General features: G+C 39.9%; 1 protein-coding gene across 2 annotated transcripts in view; it reads right to left on the minus strand.

Moving 5' to 3' along the window:
- The window catches only part of DIAPH2 (diaphanous related formin 2), a 339263-nt gene that overhangs the window by 94622 nt on the left and 229149 nt on the right, over positions 1–15492 (minus strand). For both annotated transcript variants that reach the window (XM_032227728.1, XM_032227726.1), the window contains one exon: positions 10599–10734. In XM_032227728.1, coding sequence (XP_032083619.1) covers positions 10599–10734 — 136 coding nt within the window. The remainder of the gene's footprint in view (positions 1–10598; positions 10735–15492) is intronic.

The raw sequence follows: 15492 nt of genomic DNA on the forward strand, positions 1-15492 counted from the left end.
AAAATGGATATATAGGCGGAAAACTTGCAGCAAGCTTGAGAACACAGGGTGACCTATTAATACAGCACATATTTTACAGAGCTATGGGATAATTAATCTATGCCACTCTAGACAGAAAAAAATAAATCATCTTGATATATTTTTTCTCCCTTCCCACTAAATTATAGATGAACAACTAAATACTGATAGCCTTCAAAGCATCAGGCAGAGGATAGCCATGGATAAGATTGTAACACAAAGTTATTAACAGGGTTGGAAGAGACCTTGTAGGTCATCTAGTCCAACACCTCACTCAAGCAGGAGACCCTGCACCCTGTCTGACAGGTAGGTAATATTATTGGCAGGTAGTATTTTGCTTCTTGGGTTGGCCCTATCTTTCTTGCAATCCTGATCAGGTAGAACAATTTCAATTTGTGTGCACTATTCTGCACCACCAATAGAAGCAGCAACATGACAATTTTTGCTCTTGATGGTAGTTGTTATGTATTGAATATATATAGTTGTGTTAACTATGCTAAAGTGAAACTAACCTTTATATGACCCTGACTGTTAACTGTGCTAAAGTGAAACTAACCTTTGGATGACCCTAACTGTTAACTGTGCTAAAGTGAAACTAACCTTTGGATGACCCTAACTGTTAACTGTGCTAAAATGAAACTAACCTTTAGATGACCCCAACTGTTTTGGAGGGAAATGTAGAAAATTTATACTGTATTTAGGCAGGCTTTTTTCTAGTTCTATGATTGGTTAAGGCTCTGTGGGCCTAGGATATACTGGTAATTGCCTGCAGTTCCTCAGTTCCATTTTTGGGGTCAATACAAGCTGTTGCAGCTATGTTCTGGCCTATTGAAGCCCACTACTCAATAGTAGTCTTTTAACATTGATCAGACCAAGGACTATAACTTTCCAAAAGTGAGCACATTGGATCACCTTAGGCCAACTTGAGGACTGTATCCTGTTTTGTTCTCCTGAATTTTTGTAGATGAAATTGTACTTAACACATCCCAAAGGTGCTTTTTCAGGAGGCAACTGGACTTTCTTTTCTTTCTTTCTTTTTTTCTTTTGAAGATGTTTTGCTTCTTATCCAAGAAGCTTCTTCAGCTCTGGCAGGTTAGTGGGGAATGGAAGGATTTATATCTAAATAGTGATTTGTAGAGATTTATAAATCTCACTAGTCCAGTTGACAAACTTGACCTGGATGACTGAGAATCTCTATAGACTTTTTACTTAAGGCATCCCTGCCTGGAGAACTGGATTACTGGAAATTGTCATTTCCCTGTCAAATGACAGAAGTGACAGACCATCTTTTGCTCCACTTTGGGTCAAATTCAAATTCTAAGAAACAACCACATCGTCTTCCTTTTTTAAAAAAGAAAACAACACTTAGCACCCTGTTGTGACTCAGCAGAAGTCTCCTGTGAGTCTTTTTGGGATGCAATATTAACAATGCAGCTGGGGCTCGTTAGTGGCGTCTTCTGGTGATAAAAGGACGGATGGTGCCACGCCCTGGTTGCAGGAGTCAACGTTCATTCATTTGTTCAGCATTCATCGGTCATGGTTTGTTTGTGAGAGACACTTGGAGAAGTGATTTGCTTTCTGTAACCCTGATTCAAGGAGACACTTGGAGAAGTGAATTGTTTTGTAAGAGTTTTGTTTTGCATTCTGTTATCTCCTCGTCAGAGACTTTATTTATGTTTATTTTGGGGCTCGCAGCCAGTCTGAGCCGAGAACTGATAAAGTTCTTCCGTTTTACGTTTGTCTGCCTGTCGTCTTTTAACGAGCGGAGAAGAGGGGACAGAACAGCACCCTATCTAAATCAACAAGAGCAAAGCCACCCAATATACTGCCATAAGAATAAAGGAAAGCAAACTCATTTCTGTGCCAGGCAACATCTAATATTACTTGGCTAGTTAAGTTAATAGCTCAGTTGTTAAATGAATCTGGCTTCCCCATTGACTTTACTTGTTGGAAGGGGGAGTCACGTGACTCTGAGACACTGCACCTGTTGTTAATACCTGCCAGTTGCCAAGTGTCCAAATTTTGATGACATGACTGGGGTGATGCTGCAATAGTCGTAAGTGTGAAAATCGATCATATATCACTTTTTTTCAGTGCAGTTGTAACTTCAAACAGTTACTAAAAGAATGATTGTAAGCCGAGGACTACTAGTATGGTAGAGAGAGGGGGGGAGGGAGGGAGAGAGAGAGAGATAGAGAAGAGAGAGAGAAAGAGATGAGGGAGTGGAACAGGGGTGGGTTCCTGCCAGTTCTAGCCTCTTCTATAGAAGAGTTTCCACAAGTCTACAGTGACATTTAGAACTGGTTCCAGCTCCCTCCCCCTGCCCATCCGCACATCATCAAGATGAAGAGCAAGACAAGGAATTCTGGGAGTTGAAGTCCACAAGTCTTAAAGCTGTCAAGTTTGAACACCCCTGGTTTTTTTAAAGGGTTAGGGTTACAATGGTCTTGTAACTTGACAGCTTTAAGACTTGTGTGCTTCAATGCCAGAATTCCTGAGCCAACATGACTGGAGGAGGAATTCTGGGAGTTGAAGTCCACAAGTCTTAAAGCTGTCAAGTTTGAAACATCCCTGGGCTTTTTTTCCCCTAAAGGGTTAGGGGGGCAAGGGTCTTGTAGCTCGACAGCTTTAAGACTTGCATGCTTCAAATGCCAGAGTTTCTGAGCCAACATTTTGGTTGCTAAGCAAGAGCATTGTTAAGTGAGCTTCACCACATTTTACAAGTTGGCCATGCCCACCCAGTCACATGGCTGGCAAGCCACTCCACAAAGCAGGCCACACCTACAGAAGAGGTTCTAAAAAATATTTGAAACCCACCACTGGAGTGGAGAGAGAGAGAGAGGGGGGGGAGGGAGGGAGGGAGGGAGAGAGACAGAGAGAAGAGAAAGACAGAGGAGATAGAAGACAGGAAGAAAGAGGGAAGGAAGGAAAGGAGTGGGGGAAGGAACTTGCATAAATCTTCAGGACCACAGAGGTAACTTAAGTTTGTTATTTCCCAATATTCTAGGCTCATTAAATAAATGAAAGCAGAGAACTGGAAACCAACAGAAAAATATCACCTAAAGGTTAGCTGCACGACATCATTTTTTTAAAAAAAATGTTTGGCTCCACAACATAACAAACATGTCAGCAAATGTTGCGTGCCCTCTGAAAACCATCAAAATAAGCGTACTCCTCCTTTTCTGTCATTTATAACTTTCTAAATCAATGCAACAATATCGAATATTCTGCTTTCTTAGCCTGTTTCCCTGGAGATAACAAATTAAAAGTGCAAGGATGCATTCCTGAAACACTGCTACGCACAGTTGTATATTTAGATTGAAGTATTTTCTAGAATTACAGAGAAAGATTATGTAATGTTTTAAAATGAGAATGGTGAACTCTATTATAACTGGGTTTTAAAACATTTGAAACCATATGCCAAGGTCTTTTTCTTTCTTTTTTTTGAATTATCTGTAAAACACTTCGAGAAGCAGTCATATCTATCTGGCAGAATTAACTATCTGAATGCAGTATAAAAGACATGTTGCGGCTTTTAAAAATGCAGTAACATGAGAAAATTAACTCAGTGATTTATATATATATTGGAAATATGCATAATTCTCCCCTCTTGCTTCACCCGTGGCAAAGAAATGGGTGGAAGTAGACATTATTTTTCTTCCCTTAAATAAAACTGACCCCATTGGAGAGGGCAGTGGCGGAGGGAGGGAGGGAGAGAGAGAAAGAGAATGAACATATGCTGCGTATATAATATATATTTTATAACATGAGCCAACAGTGTGAGGCAAAAGACAAAAAAGCCAATGCAATCCTAGGTTGCATTAATAGAGAGCTGGAATCAAGATTATGTGAAGTTCTAATATTGTTTTACAAAGCCTTAATAAGACCACACTTAGTATACTGCATTCCATTCTGGTCAACACAATATAAAAAAGATGTTGAGACTAGGAAAGAGTACAGAGAAGAGCAAGAAAAAATATTAATATGTACGGAGAACAGTTATAGGAATCAGGCATAATGAAAAGAAGGCTAGTGGGGGATGTGATAGCTCTGATCCAATATTTGAGGGGCTCCTACAAAGACAAGTGGGTCAAACTATATTCAAAGCATCAAGAGGCAAGACACGAAGCAATGGTTGGAAACTAACCAAGGAGGGAAGCAAACCTGGAACTAAGGAGAAATTTCCTAACGATGAGGGCAATTAACCAATGGAATAGCCTGCCTCCAGGCTATGTTGTGGATGCTCTATCACTAAAGGTAAAGGTTCTCCTTGGACATATGTGCTAGTCATTCCTGACTCTAGGGGACAATGCTTATCTCTGTTTCAAAGCCGAAGAGGCAATGCGGTCTGAAGAAGTCTCCGTGGTCATGTGGCTGGCATGACTAAATGCCGAAGGCGCATGGAACGCTATTACCTTCCTACCAAAGCTGGTTCCTATTTTTTCTACTTGCATTTTTTACATGCTTTTGAACTGCTAGATTGGCAGAAGCTGGGACAAGTAACGGGAGCTCACCCTCTTATGCAGGGCTAGGGATTCGAACCGCTGAACTGCCAACCTTTCTGATTGACAAGCTCAGAGTCTTAGCCATTGAGCCACCATATCCCCCTTGCTCCATCACTAGAGGCTTTCAAAAAGAGACTGGACATCCATTTGTCTGAATTGATACAGGATCACCTGCTCGAGCAAGGGGTGGATTAGAAGACTGCCGAGGTTCCTTCCAATGCTATTATTCTATGTTCTGTTCTACATAACTCATCGCTTAGTATTACACGGTGTATCATCAAACAAAGATACATTATAAAATCTACAGCCAGGCTCCAGAATTTTTCATTAGAAGATTTAGATTAGAAGAAACCTATACAGATGTAGCCAATTTATGAGTTTCTTCTGACCACCAAATTTATTGTTTTTTTAATCAGGAAAACATCACTGTGTTAGGAAACAAAGGGAATGATTATTTTAATTGGACAGGATTCATTTTAAAGTTTCATTTGTAATATTATTTTTCCCCCTTGATTTTATTGCTTGAAGGATTGCTTCCTTCTGCCTGTTAGCATTTGATTCACGATGTCCCTGATTGACATGCCCCTACTAAGTCACTACTTTGGACCAACCATCAAATATCCCTACTTCTTTTTTGAAATTACAAAGAAGCAGAGCTAGAGGGAAAAAATGCTTTTTTTTTCCTAGCCTTTTTTATTGTCAGTACTTATAGTTTTCTTTTTCTTTTTTTCTATCTGCCAAAAGAACTGCAGAAAAAAAAAGCTTATTCCTCAAATGATTCATTAATATGACATGTATACACAGATGCATTATAGGGATTATATATTCTATATTAAAATACAGAGGGTACTTTACAACTCACTGTCAACTTGAATAAGAAATAAAGATGTCAGAATGAGCCAGGTTGACTCAAGGAATGAACAAATCTCTTTTTAAAAACTTCCAATGTTGGAGCATTCACCACCTCTGAAGGCAAGTTGTTCCACTGATTAATTGTTCTAACTGTCAGGAGATTTCTCCTCAGTTCTAATTTGTTTCTCTCCTTGATTAGTTTTCACCCATTGCTTCTTGTCCTACCCTCAGATGCTTTGGAGAACAGGTTGACTCCCTCTTCTTTGGGTCAGCTCCTGAGATATTGGAACACTGCTATCATGTCACACCTACTCCTTCTTTTCATCAAACTAGACATACCTAGTTCCAGCAACCATTCTTCATATGTTTTGGCCTCCAGTCCCCTAATCATCTTTGTTGCTCTTCTCTGCACTCTTTCTAGAGTCTCCACATCTTTTTTACATCGTGCCGACCAAAATTGCATACATAATTCCAAGTGTGGCCTTACCAAGGCATTACAAAGTGGTATTAACACTTCACCTGATCTTGATTCTATCCCTCTGTTTTTGCAGCCTAGAACTGTGTTGGCTTTTTTGGCAGCTGCAGCACACGGCTGGCTCATATTTAATAGTTGTCCTCTAGGTCTCCAAGATCCCTCTCACAGTTATTACTACTGAGTGAGGGACCACCTATACTGTACCTGTGCATTTTGTTTTTCTTGCCTAAATGTAGAACCATACTTTTTTCACCATTACATTGCCTTTTGTTAGATATTGCCCAATGTTCAAGTCTTAGAAGATCCTTCTGTATCTTAATGACTCTATGGTGGTGGAATGGAATGGTTTCCTCCACCAATCCAGATTAGAGTGACCCTACGCTTAGAAAGTTGGACTATAAGAAAGGCTGAGCGCCAAAGAATTGAGGCCTTTGAACAATGGTGCTGGAGAAGACTCCTGCAAGGCCCTTGGACTGCAAGGCGGTCAAATGGGTCAGTCCTAGAGGAGATCAACCCTGACTGCTCTTTAGAAGGCCAGATCCTCAAGAGGAAACTCCAATACTTTGGCCACCTTATGAGAAGGAAGGACTCACAGGAGAAGAGCCTCATGCTGGGAATGATGGAGGGCAAAAGAAGAAGGAGACGACAAAGAACGAGATGGCTGGATGAAGTCACTGAAGCATTCACCACCTCTGAAGGCAAGTTGTTCCACTGATTAATTGTTCTAACTGTCAGGAGATTTCTCCTCAGTTCTAATTTGTTTCTCTCCTTGATTAATTAATTGCAAGAAGCAGTAGGCATGAGTTTCAATGGACTCCAGAAGATGGCGGAGAACAGAGGAAGGCCTGGAGGAACGTTGCCCATGGGTTCGCGATGGGTCAGACACGACTTTGCAACCAGCAACAACAACCCTCAGAAATCATGTTTTAGCACCCTATCAAAATGTCATTTGTCCTTGTGATGTTTCAAGACTTTTTTTTTATCCTCCTGTAATCCATTATCATGATCAATGAAGCCAATGGCTGTCCAAGCATGAGGTCAATGGACTGCTATCATCCAGATGGTTTCAGTGCAGGGCAAAGGCATTTAGCTGTCAGATAAAAAGATCTGTAACTGTGCTTCATACATTTCAGAGCTGCATTAGTTACCTAGATCTGTCAAGGGAAGTTAAAACGGACGGATTCATCTGTTTTAACAGCAATTGGGTCTCTTACCCTGGATTGTTAATCAGAAGAACAGAATTAACTCTGCCGCATGAAGCACAATGAAGCTATTCACATAATGCAATTTTGAATATTAATAGACGTGGGCTTAGGATTTAGCTATTTGGATGCTAATGTGTTTTCCGAGGCGAAATATCTTGACATTGCGATATAGCCGTCAATCCCCAATAATAAACTCACTCTATTATGCTCGTCTGTGTTAAGGGAATGTTAATATACCTTTCAAAACAATTAATTCAACACTAATTGTAAGTGAGGCAGTTCATTCTTCCTTTCATTCTTATGCCACTAAGTTTACAGGTGATTTTAATTGCCATGGTAATCAGTGATAATGAAGATGTAAATTGTTTCTGATTAAGTAATATTTGCATCAAAATGTTTTCTAATACATTTATTGCATTAAAGCCTGTTGCTCTTGTGGGTGGCCCTGGTTTCATTCTACATACTTATGTACCGCATAAGAAATGTCATAACTGAATAGTTATATCGGCTTAGTTACGCATAAGATTAGAGATTTGTATTGGATTGAATGAAGGTTTGTATTTACCAGGTATGTAATAGCAATGTGCATTTCTTATATTCTTGCCATAATTCAAAGTGGATGGGGAAAAAAAACCCAGCTGACTTGTGATCTGAATTAGTAATAGCAATAGCACTTAGATTTATATACCACTTCACAGTGCTTTACAGCCCTCTCTAAGCTGTTTACAGAGTCAGCATTTTGCCCCCAATAACCTGGGTCCTCATTTTACCCACCTTGGAAGGATGGAAGGCTGAGTCAACCTTGAGCCTGGTGGGGTTTGAACTCCAGACTGTGAGCAAAGTTAGCCTGCAATACTTCATTTTAACCACTGTGCCACCAGGGCTCCTAATAACAATAGAACTTAGACTTATATAGCTGCTTCACAGTGCTTTACAGCCCTCTCTAATGGTTTACAGAGTCAGCCTCTTGCACCCAATAATCTGAGTCCTCATTTTACTCACCTCGGAAGGATGGAAGGTTGAGTCAACCTTGAGTCAGTGAGAATAAAATTGCCAAATTCCTGGCAGTTAGCAATCAGCACAAATATACATGGCAGAATGTGATCATCTAGCCCAGTGGTCCATGAGAAAATTTTGGTGGTCCACAGAAAAAATTATTTGCATTTTTTTATATTGCACTAAATGCTATCTATTTTTTTTTAAAAAAAATCAATGTTAGTGGTGTGCAGGATTTAAAATTATGAATTTAGTGGTCCCTGAGGTTTGAAAGGTTGGTGACTCCTAATCTAGCCTATTACTTTCAATTGTTGGGAGGATCTACGCAACATTAATTTAGAACTAGGAGGAGGAAAATGTGTAACTTTGCTGAAGCTTTCAAATCTGCAAACTTACTGCAGCAAAGCAGGAATGCAAACACACACCTTCCATTTTTTAGAAGCTTAAAAAAAAGACCTCTTAAAATAACACAGCACTAATTGCCTTGCTGAATAATAGATTACAAACTAAATATGCAACTTTAAAAAAAAAATAACCCAAAATAATAACCTATGCTGATTTTATTGTAAGATGTAAGGGATTGGTTGAAGCCCCGAAGAGTCCCACTACCTCAATTCACACTCATTACGTGATTTATTCTGATACACAACTAATATACCTTGACATCTTGCATAATATTTGTCAAGAGAGAAATATTGGTATTTTTTTTTGTTTCCCTCAGATTGAATCCCATCAGCTTTGCTCACTGGGTAGAAAAGGACAAGCTGCAGCCACACACTGTGCATTTTTATATGTTTTATGATTGGGATGGAGTAAGCTGTGCTTCACCACAGAGCTGAAATGATCACAGAGGGAAGGACCAGCCAACTGCAGAGTGAAGTAATCTCTCGTTCAATCTCATTCATATTTGTGTCATCTCTCTTCTCTGTTTCGGAAATCCGATGGGATGGGGAAGAAAGCATGCATTTCAACAATCCTTTGCAACTCTGCAAAGCAGAGATATTAAGAGCCTATTGATTCATTCCCTTGCCTTCCTCCTCATTCCCTCTCTCGGTGAATGCCCTTGTGCACAATACAGTGGGAGTTCAGTTACCCAGCAAGCTCAGCGTGGCTTCCTTTATCATATCCAATTGTCAATCTGCACCAAAGCTATTGCAGCTCATTATGCATACATACATACATACATACATACATACATACATACATACACACACACACACACACACACACACACGTACATATATACATATACACACAGACTACACACACACAATGTATGTATGTATGTATGTATGTATGTATGTATGTATGTATGTATGTATATGTTGCATTTGTGCTGATAAATAAATAAAGGGAGACTGGTATAGATCTATTTCAAGCTATTTAGCTCTCATCAGCTAGCCATACCCTTACTGGGATTTGAACCTGTGGTCTCTTGTGATGAGCCGATAGACAGAGAAAGGAAGCAGTATGCTTCCTCCCATATTTGGGCATAACAGGGGTTGTGACACAAAATACACACACACACACACACACACACACACACTGGTCTTGGTGTTGTTGTATTCGGGTCTTTTCCCGTGTACGATTGAGATTGTCTTGGCAACGTTTCGGTGAGGTGCTGGAAAAGGGAGGAAGATTTTTCTTTTTTTTCTGACTGCGTTCTTGTGTTCTGCGATGTGTGCATTTATTCTCTTATTAGTTTGTCCTATGTATGTGGCAGGGCAGATTTTGCATGGCATTTCGTAGACCCCTTGGTTTTCTAGCTGAAGATATATACACATATACACACACACTACACATTACACACACACACACACACACACACACACACACACACACACACACACATGGTCCAACCTTCACAGGTTGGACCATAAGAAAGGCTGAGCGCCAAAGAATGGAGGCCTTTGAACTCTGGTGCTGGAGAAGACTCCTGCAAGTCCCTTGGACTGCAAGGCGATCCAACCGGTCAGTCCTGGAGGAGATCAACCCTGACTGATCTTCAGAAGGCCAAATCCTGAAGAGGAAACTCAAAGACTTTGGCCACCAAGTGAGAAGGAAGGAATCACTGGAGAAGAGCTTAATGCTGGGAACGATTGGGGGCAAAAGAAGAAGGGGACGGCAGAGAAAGTTGAGGGTAGATTTTAATGCCTTATTTTACTGCACCAAAGGAGTCGGAAGTCAATGCCCTTTTTTTTCCCCCTTGCTTTCTCTCTTCCCCTATTATCCACTTCTGTTTTTCCTTTCCTAATTTCCCTAATATTTGCTTTTGTATGTCATATTATAAATTAATAAAATGATAACTGATTAAATAAAATGAATAAATAAAATGTACTAAATCAACGAATAAACGGGAAGCCAGGAGGTGGACAGTACAAGGATGAAATCATCTTCTTAACATGTCATCCACCTCCAGAGGTCAGAGGCCCCTCAGGACCCAGACCAACTGGGAGGACCAGATTTCTATGCCCTTCCTGAAGCCAAATGAATGGGGGGGGGGGATTTACTGAGCTCTCAATTCTGGCTCCACCCACGTCGCCTTACCTTTATTCATGTCAATCAGCTGCTTTTTCTTCTTCTGCCGTTCCAATTTTTCGCGTTCTGCTTTTTCTTTGGCAAGTTTGGCTCTCTTGGTCTTTTCCTCCATTTCTCTTCTTTTATGGTTTTCCTTCAACGCATCCTGTATCAATCACAGCAAAGAGAGTTGTTGTTTTATGCAGAGAAAATCGAGGGGAACTTCGTTTGTTATAGATTAGGCTTGTAGGTGCCTGAAGGGGAGAAAAGTGCATAGCATAATGTCACCTTTCAAAGCACCATGATTTTTTATGAAACAACTAGTTGATAACCCAGCATGGTCCATGTATTTATTTATCCTTATCCTGTATTAGACAGGAAAAGGAAAGAATTATATCTATAGTGTTGACCGCCCCCAACCCATTTTGGGCCTAGTAGGCTTCCCTGCAGCCTCCTGGGAGCAAAAATGGGCTGTGGGGGGAGATTTCACTCCCCCCCGTGCTCCCTCTGCACCCTGTACATGTGTGGCTGACCCCACATGTGTGTGCACCCCCTGCACATGGGTGCATGTCTCCCACATGCGCCCTGCCCCTTTCCCCGGTCTACTCTACTACAATACAATAGCAGAGTTGGAAGGGACCTTGGAGGTCTTCTAGTCCAACCCCCTGCCTAGGCAGGAAACCCTATACCGTTTCAGACAAATGGCTATCCAACATCTTCTTAAAGACTTCCAGTGTTGGGGCATTCACAACTTCTGGAGGCAAGTTGTTCCACTGATTAATTGTTCTCACTGTCAGGAAATTTCTCCTCAGGTCTAAGTTGCTTCTCTCCTTGATTAGTTTCCACCCATTGCTTCTTGTTCTGCCCTCAGGTGCCTTGGAGAATAGTTTGGCTCCCTCTTCTTTGTGGCAGCCCCTGAGATATTGGAACACTGCTATCATGTCTCCCCTAGTCCTTCTTTTCATTAAACTAGACATACCCAGTTCTTCATATGTTTTAGCCTACTCTACTCTACTCTACTCTACTCTACTCTACTCTACTCTACTCTACTCTACTCTACTCAAATTAGAAGCCCAGTAGCTAACAACTTTTCACCTGCCAAAATGAATATAAGGGATAGCAAAACAAAAATGAAGCATTTAATCTTGGGACAACTTTTTGAACTTCATAAATTCCTTTCTGACACTGGTAATTACAAATCATAAAATTTTTTTTTCTTTTGTTGTGCTTTTCCTTTTCAACAATCTTCCAGTAGTTTGCAAATTACTGTTTCCAAAACCGCCTCGGGCAAGTTAGACAAATGTTGTGCCCGCTGCCCACTTGTCAAAGAGGCCTTTGGCGGTTGTTGTTGTCATTTCAATCAAAAATCCGGCGAGGGGAACGAGGCTGCGAAATGATTTCTACCTGTTCCACAGTATGTGCTTCATGTCTTTTTGGTTACACAAACAGATCTGAGCACGTTACAGGTCACAATTAACAAACTGTATTGGATAAAAAGACGGTAAAGAACTGAAACTATTGAGATAATTTTTTTTAAAAAAATGAAACCAGCTAACACATCTTAAATTATGAGCGTCACTTACTCCGGTATCCAGTCTGGTGGGAAAGGTAATAGTTACAATAATAGCACTGAAGGAGTTGATCGGTCAGTGCCCAAAGTTCAGGATTTGTATCACTGCCCTAAATTAATTTTGATGGCATAGGACTGTGATGGAAAACCTGTGGCACACAAAGCCATCTCTGTGGACAAGCATGTCATCATTCCAACTCAGCCAGCTAAAAGCTTCATCATCACTGGCATATGAAGTGAGCAAGCTTGATAGAAAAGACGTGATGAGCGAGGGCTGAAGCCTAATATTCGGATGTGCATATAAAATTAATAAAAAAACTAGGAGCGTTTCCGTTTTTCTTTTTAAAGCCAGATGACATTCTTATCTGCCCATTCATTCCATTTGATATTTTTCTTCTTTTTAAAGATAAGGGGCACCGAGAAAATGGTTTTGTTTTGTTTCGTTTTGTTATTAGCCCATTTTGTCCTTTAGCGTAACCGGCTGACAACATGCCTTCCTTCTAAAGCAGCACCTCCTTTTCTGCGGAAATTCAAGGTGCACCATTAATTGTATAAATCCATAATAATGATTTTTTTTTCCTCCCAGGAAAAGTAAAAAAAGAAAAGAAAAGAAAATCCATTCGAGTGGAATATATAATAAATTCTACACATTGTATACAAAAACCTTTGGTGGGAAAAATAAATAAATAAAAAAATAAAAAACCCACTTAAGTTAGCAGGTTAATATGTTTGCTGACATTCATTCTATTTTGCAAAATATTAGGAAAATGAAATTTTTGTTGTTGCTCTGTTGACAGCAGAAAGTCTCTGCAACTTTGTTTAATTCTTCTATAGCAGCAGAAACAGAAATCAATTTTCCTGGTCCGGGTAGAAGATTCATGCTGGAAGATGCTAATTAAGTGTTAATTGAAGCATGTTAATGAGAAGATTAGCTTTTGGTTCTATGCTTTAGGATAAGAATAGACAGTTACAATTTTGCTAGACAGAGTTTTCAAGAGTTCTATATGTCTGTGTGTCCCCTTGATGGATGGATGCAGTGGTGGGATTCAAATAATTTAACAACCGTTTTTTCTCACCTAATGACCAGCTGGGTAGGCGGGGCTCAGGGTCATATGACTGGGTGGGTGGGGCCAACTCGATGTCACTCATGTCGATGGGCACTTCGCCTTAGCTGTTACAATGTAATAAGGGTTAACTGGAGAGGCAGTTTATGTAAAAGCCGAGGTGGTGCAGTGGTTAAATGCAGCACTGCAGGCTACTTCAGCTGACTGCAGTTCTGCAGTTCGGCTGTTCAAATCTCACCGGCTCAGGGTTGACTCAGCCTTCCATCCTTCCGAGGTGGGTAAAATGAGGACCCGGATTGTTGTTGGGGGCAATATGCTGACTCTGTAAACCGCTTAGAGAGGGCTGTAAAGCCCTATGAAGCGGTATATAAGTCTAACTGCTATTGCTATTGCTGTAAGCAGGGCAATAAAGATTAGGCTAGAAACAATACCAGAATGTTTCCTTCCTGCCTTCCTTTCAGGATTAGCCCTGCAAAGTGGAATAGAAAAACAAAAAGAGATTTGTTCCAACAAACGGTTCTCCGAACTGCTTAGAAAGTTAATAATAGGTGCAAACTGAATGAATCCCACCACTAGATGGATGGATGGTTGTCTGTCTGTCTGTCTTAAAAAAATAATTATAACTACAAAAAGTACAAATTACAGAGGCTTGAAAAAAAGAAACAGTAAATTGCATTAAGCTAATCCATTTAGCATGTCTGCTATGGCAACTGATTTCTGCAGGTTAACAATAAAAAGAGATGATGAAAGTATATATAATAAAAGGGTAATTTTTCACTTTCTAATAAGGCGCCTGGAGGAAAAAAAAAGATTAAATGAAAAACAAATGAAAGGGGGAAAAAACTTTGTGGCACATTTGTCATGCAGAGAAAAATAATAATAAATGAACAAAATGTCTAAGTAAGGAAGATTACAGAAGTTACTGACTCATCTAAAAAAAAAATTGTATGGAGGGGAAATGAAATTAAAACAACATAAATATTTAGAAACGGTTACTATCTGCTTGATAAGTGAAAGGGTTAGGGTTAGTCTTTCTTTTTTTAAGACAAAAAGATCAATTTTTATTTTCAATTTAAGGTCTGTCTGAGACTTCATTTGACTTAATTGAAGGAAGAAATGAATATTTTGCTTGAGAAATTAGATTTTTAAGGCAAGTTACATGATAACAGAAGGACTTCAAATGGAGTAGTGAAAACAAGATTTTAGAACTAAGAAGAACTTAGAACTAAGGAGAAATTTCCCAACAGTTAGAACAATTAATCAATGGAACAACTTGTCTCCAGAAAGTGGGAATGCCCCAACACTGGAAGTCTTTAAGAAGATGTTGGATAACCATTTGTCTGAAGTGGTGTAGGGTTTCCTGCCTAGACAGGGTTTGGACTAGAAGACCTCCAAGGTCCCTTCCAACTCTACAATTCTATTCTATTTTCTACTAGGATTCACTAAGTTGACTTTGTTATTTTGCCACTTCATCCCAAATAAAACATAAAGGAGTTTATCACATATCACAGCTACTTTTTCAGGTCCAACAAAAACACACTGACTTGATTGAGATGAGAACTACAATGATAAATTATTAAAATTATGAAATCAAAAATCCCTTTTGGTTTGAAGCATGTGGTTAGTTGCAAAGTAGATGTGCAATTACACTCAAGACCAATTGAGGTTTTAAAAGCCCTTCTAAAAGACCTCGGAGGTCTTCTAGTCCAACCCCCTGCCTAGGCAGGAAACCCTACACTACTTCAGACAAATGGCTATCCAACATCTTCTTTAAAAACTTCCAGTGTTGGAGCATTCACAACTTCTGGAGGCAAGCTGGTCCACTGATTCATTGTTCTAACTGTCAGGTAATTTCTCTTCAGCTCTAAGTTGCTTCTCTCCTTGATTAATTTCCACCCATTGCTTCTTGTACTGCCCTCAGGTGCTTTGGAAAATAGTTTGACTCCCTCTTCCTTGTGGCAACCCCTGAGATATTGGAAGACTGCTATCATGTCTCCCCTAGTGATTCTTTTCATTAAATATCCAATTCCTGCAACTGTTCTTCATATGTTTTAGCCTCCAGTCCCCTAATCATCTTTGTTGCTCTTCTCTAAACTTTTTCTAGAGTCTCCACATCTTTTCTACATCGTGGCAACCAAAACTGAATGCAGTATTCCAAGTGTGGCCTTACCAAGGCATTACAAAGTGGTATTAACACTTCAGGTGATCTTGATTCTATCCCTCTGTTTATGTAGCCTAGAACTGTGTTGGCTTTTTTGGCAGCTGCTGCACATTGCTGGCTCATATTTAA

This window comes from Thamnophis elegans, chromosome 12 (assembly GCF_009769535.1).
Source record: "Thamnophis elegans isolate rThaEle1 chromosome 12, rThaEle1.pri, whole genome shotgun sequence".
Lineage (NCBI taxonomy): Eukaryota > Metazoa > Chordata > Lepidosauria > Squamata > Colubridae > Thamnophis > Thamnophis elegans.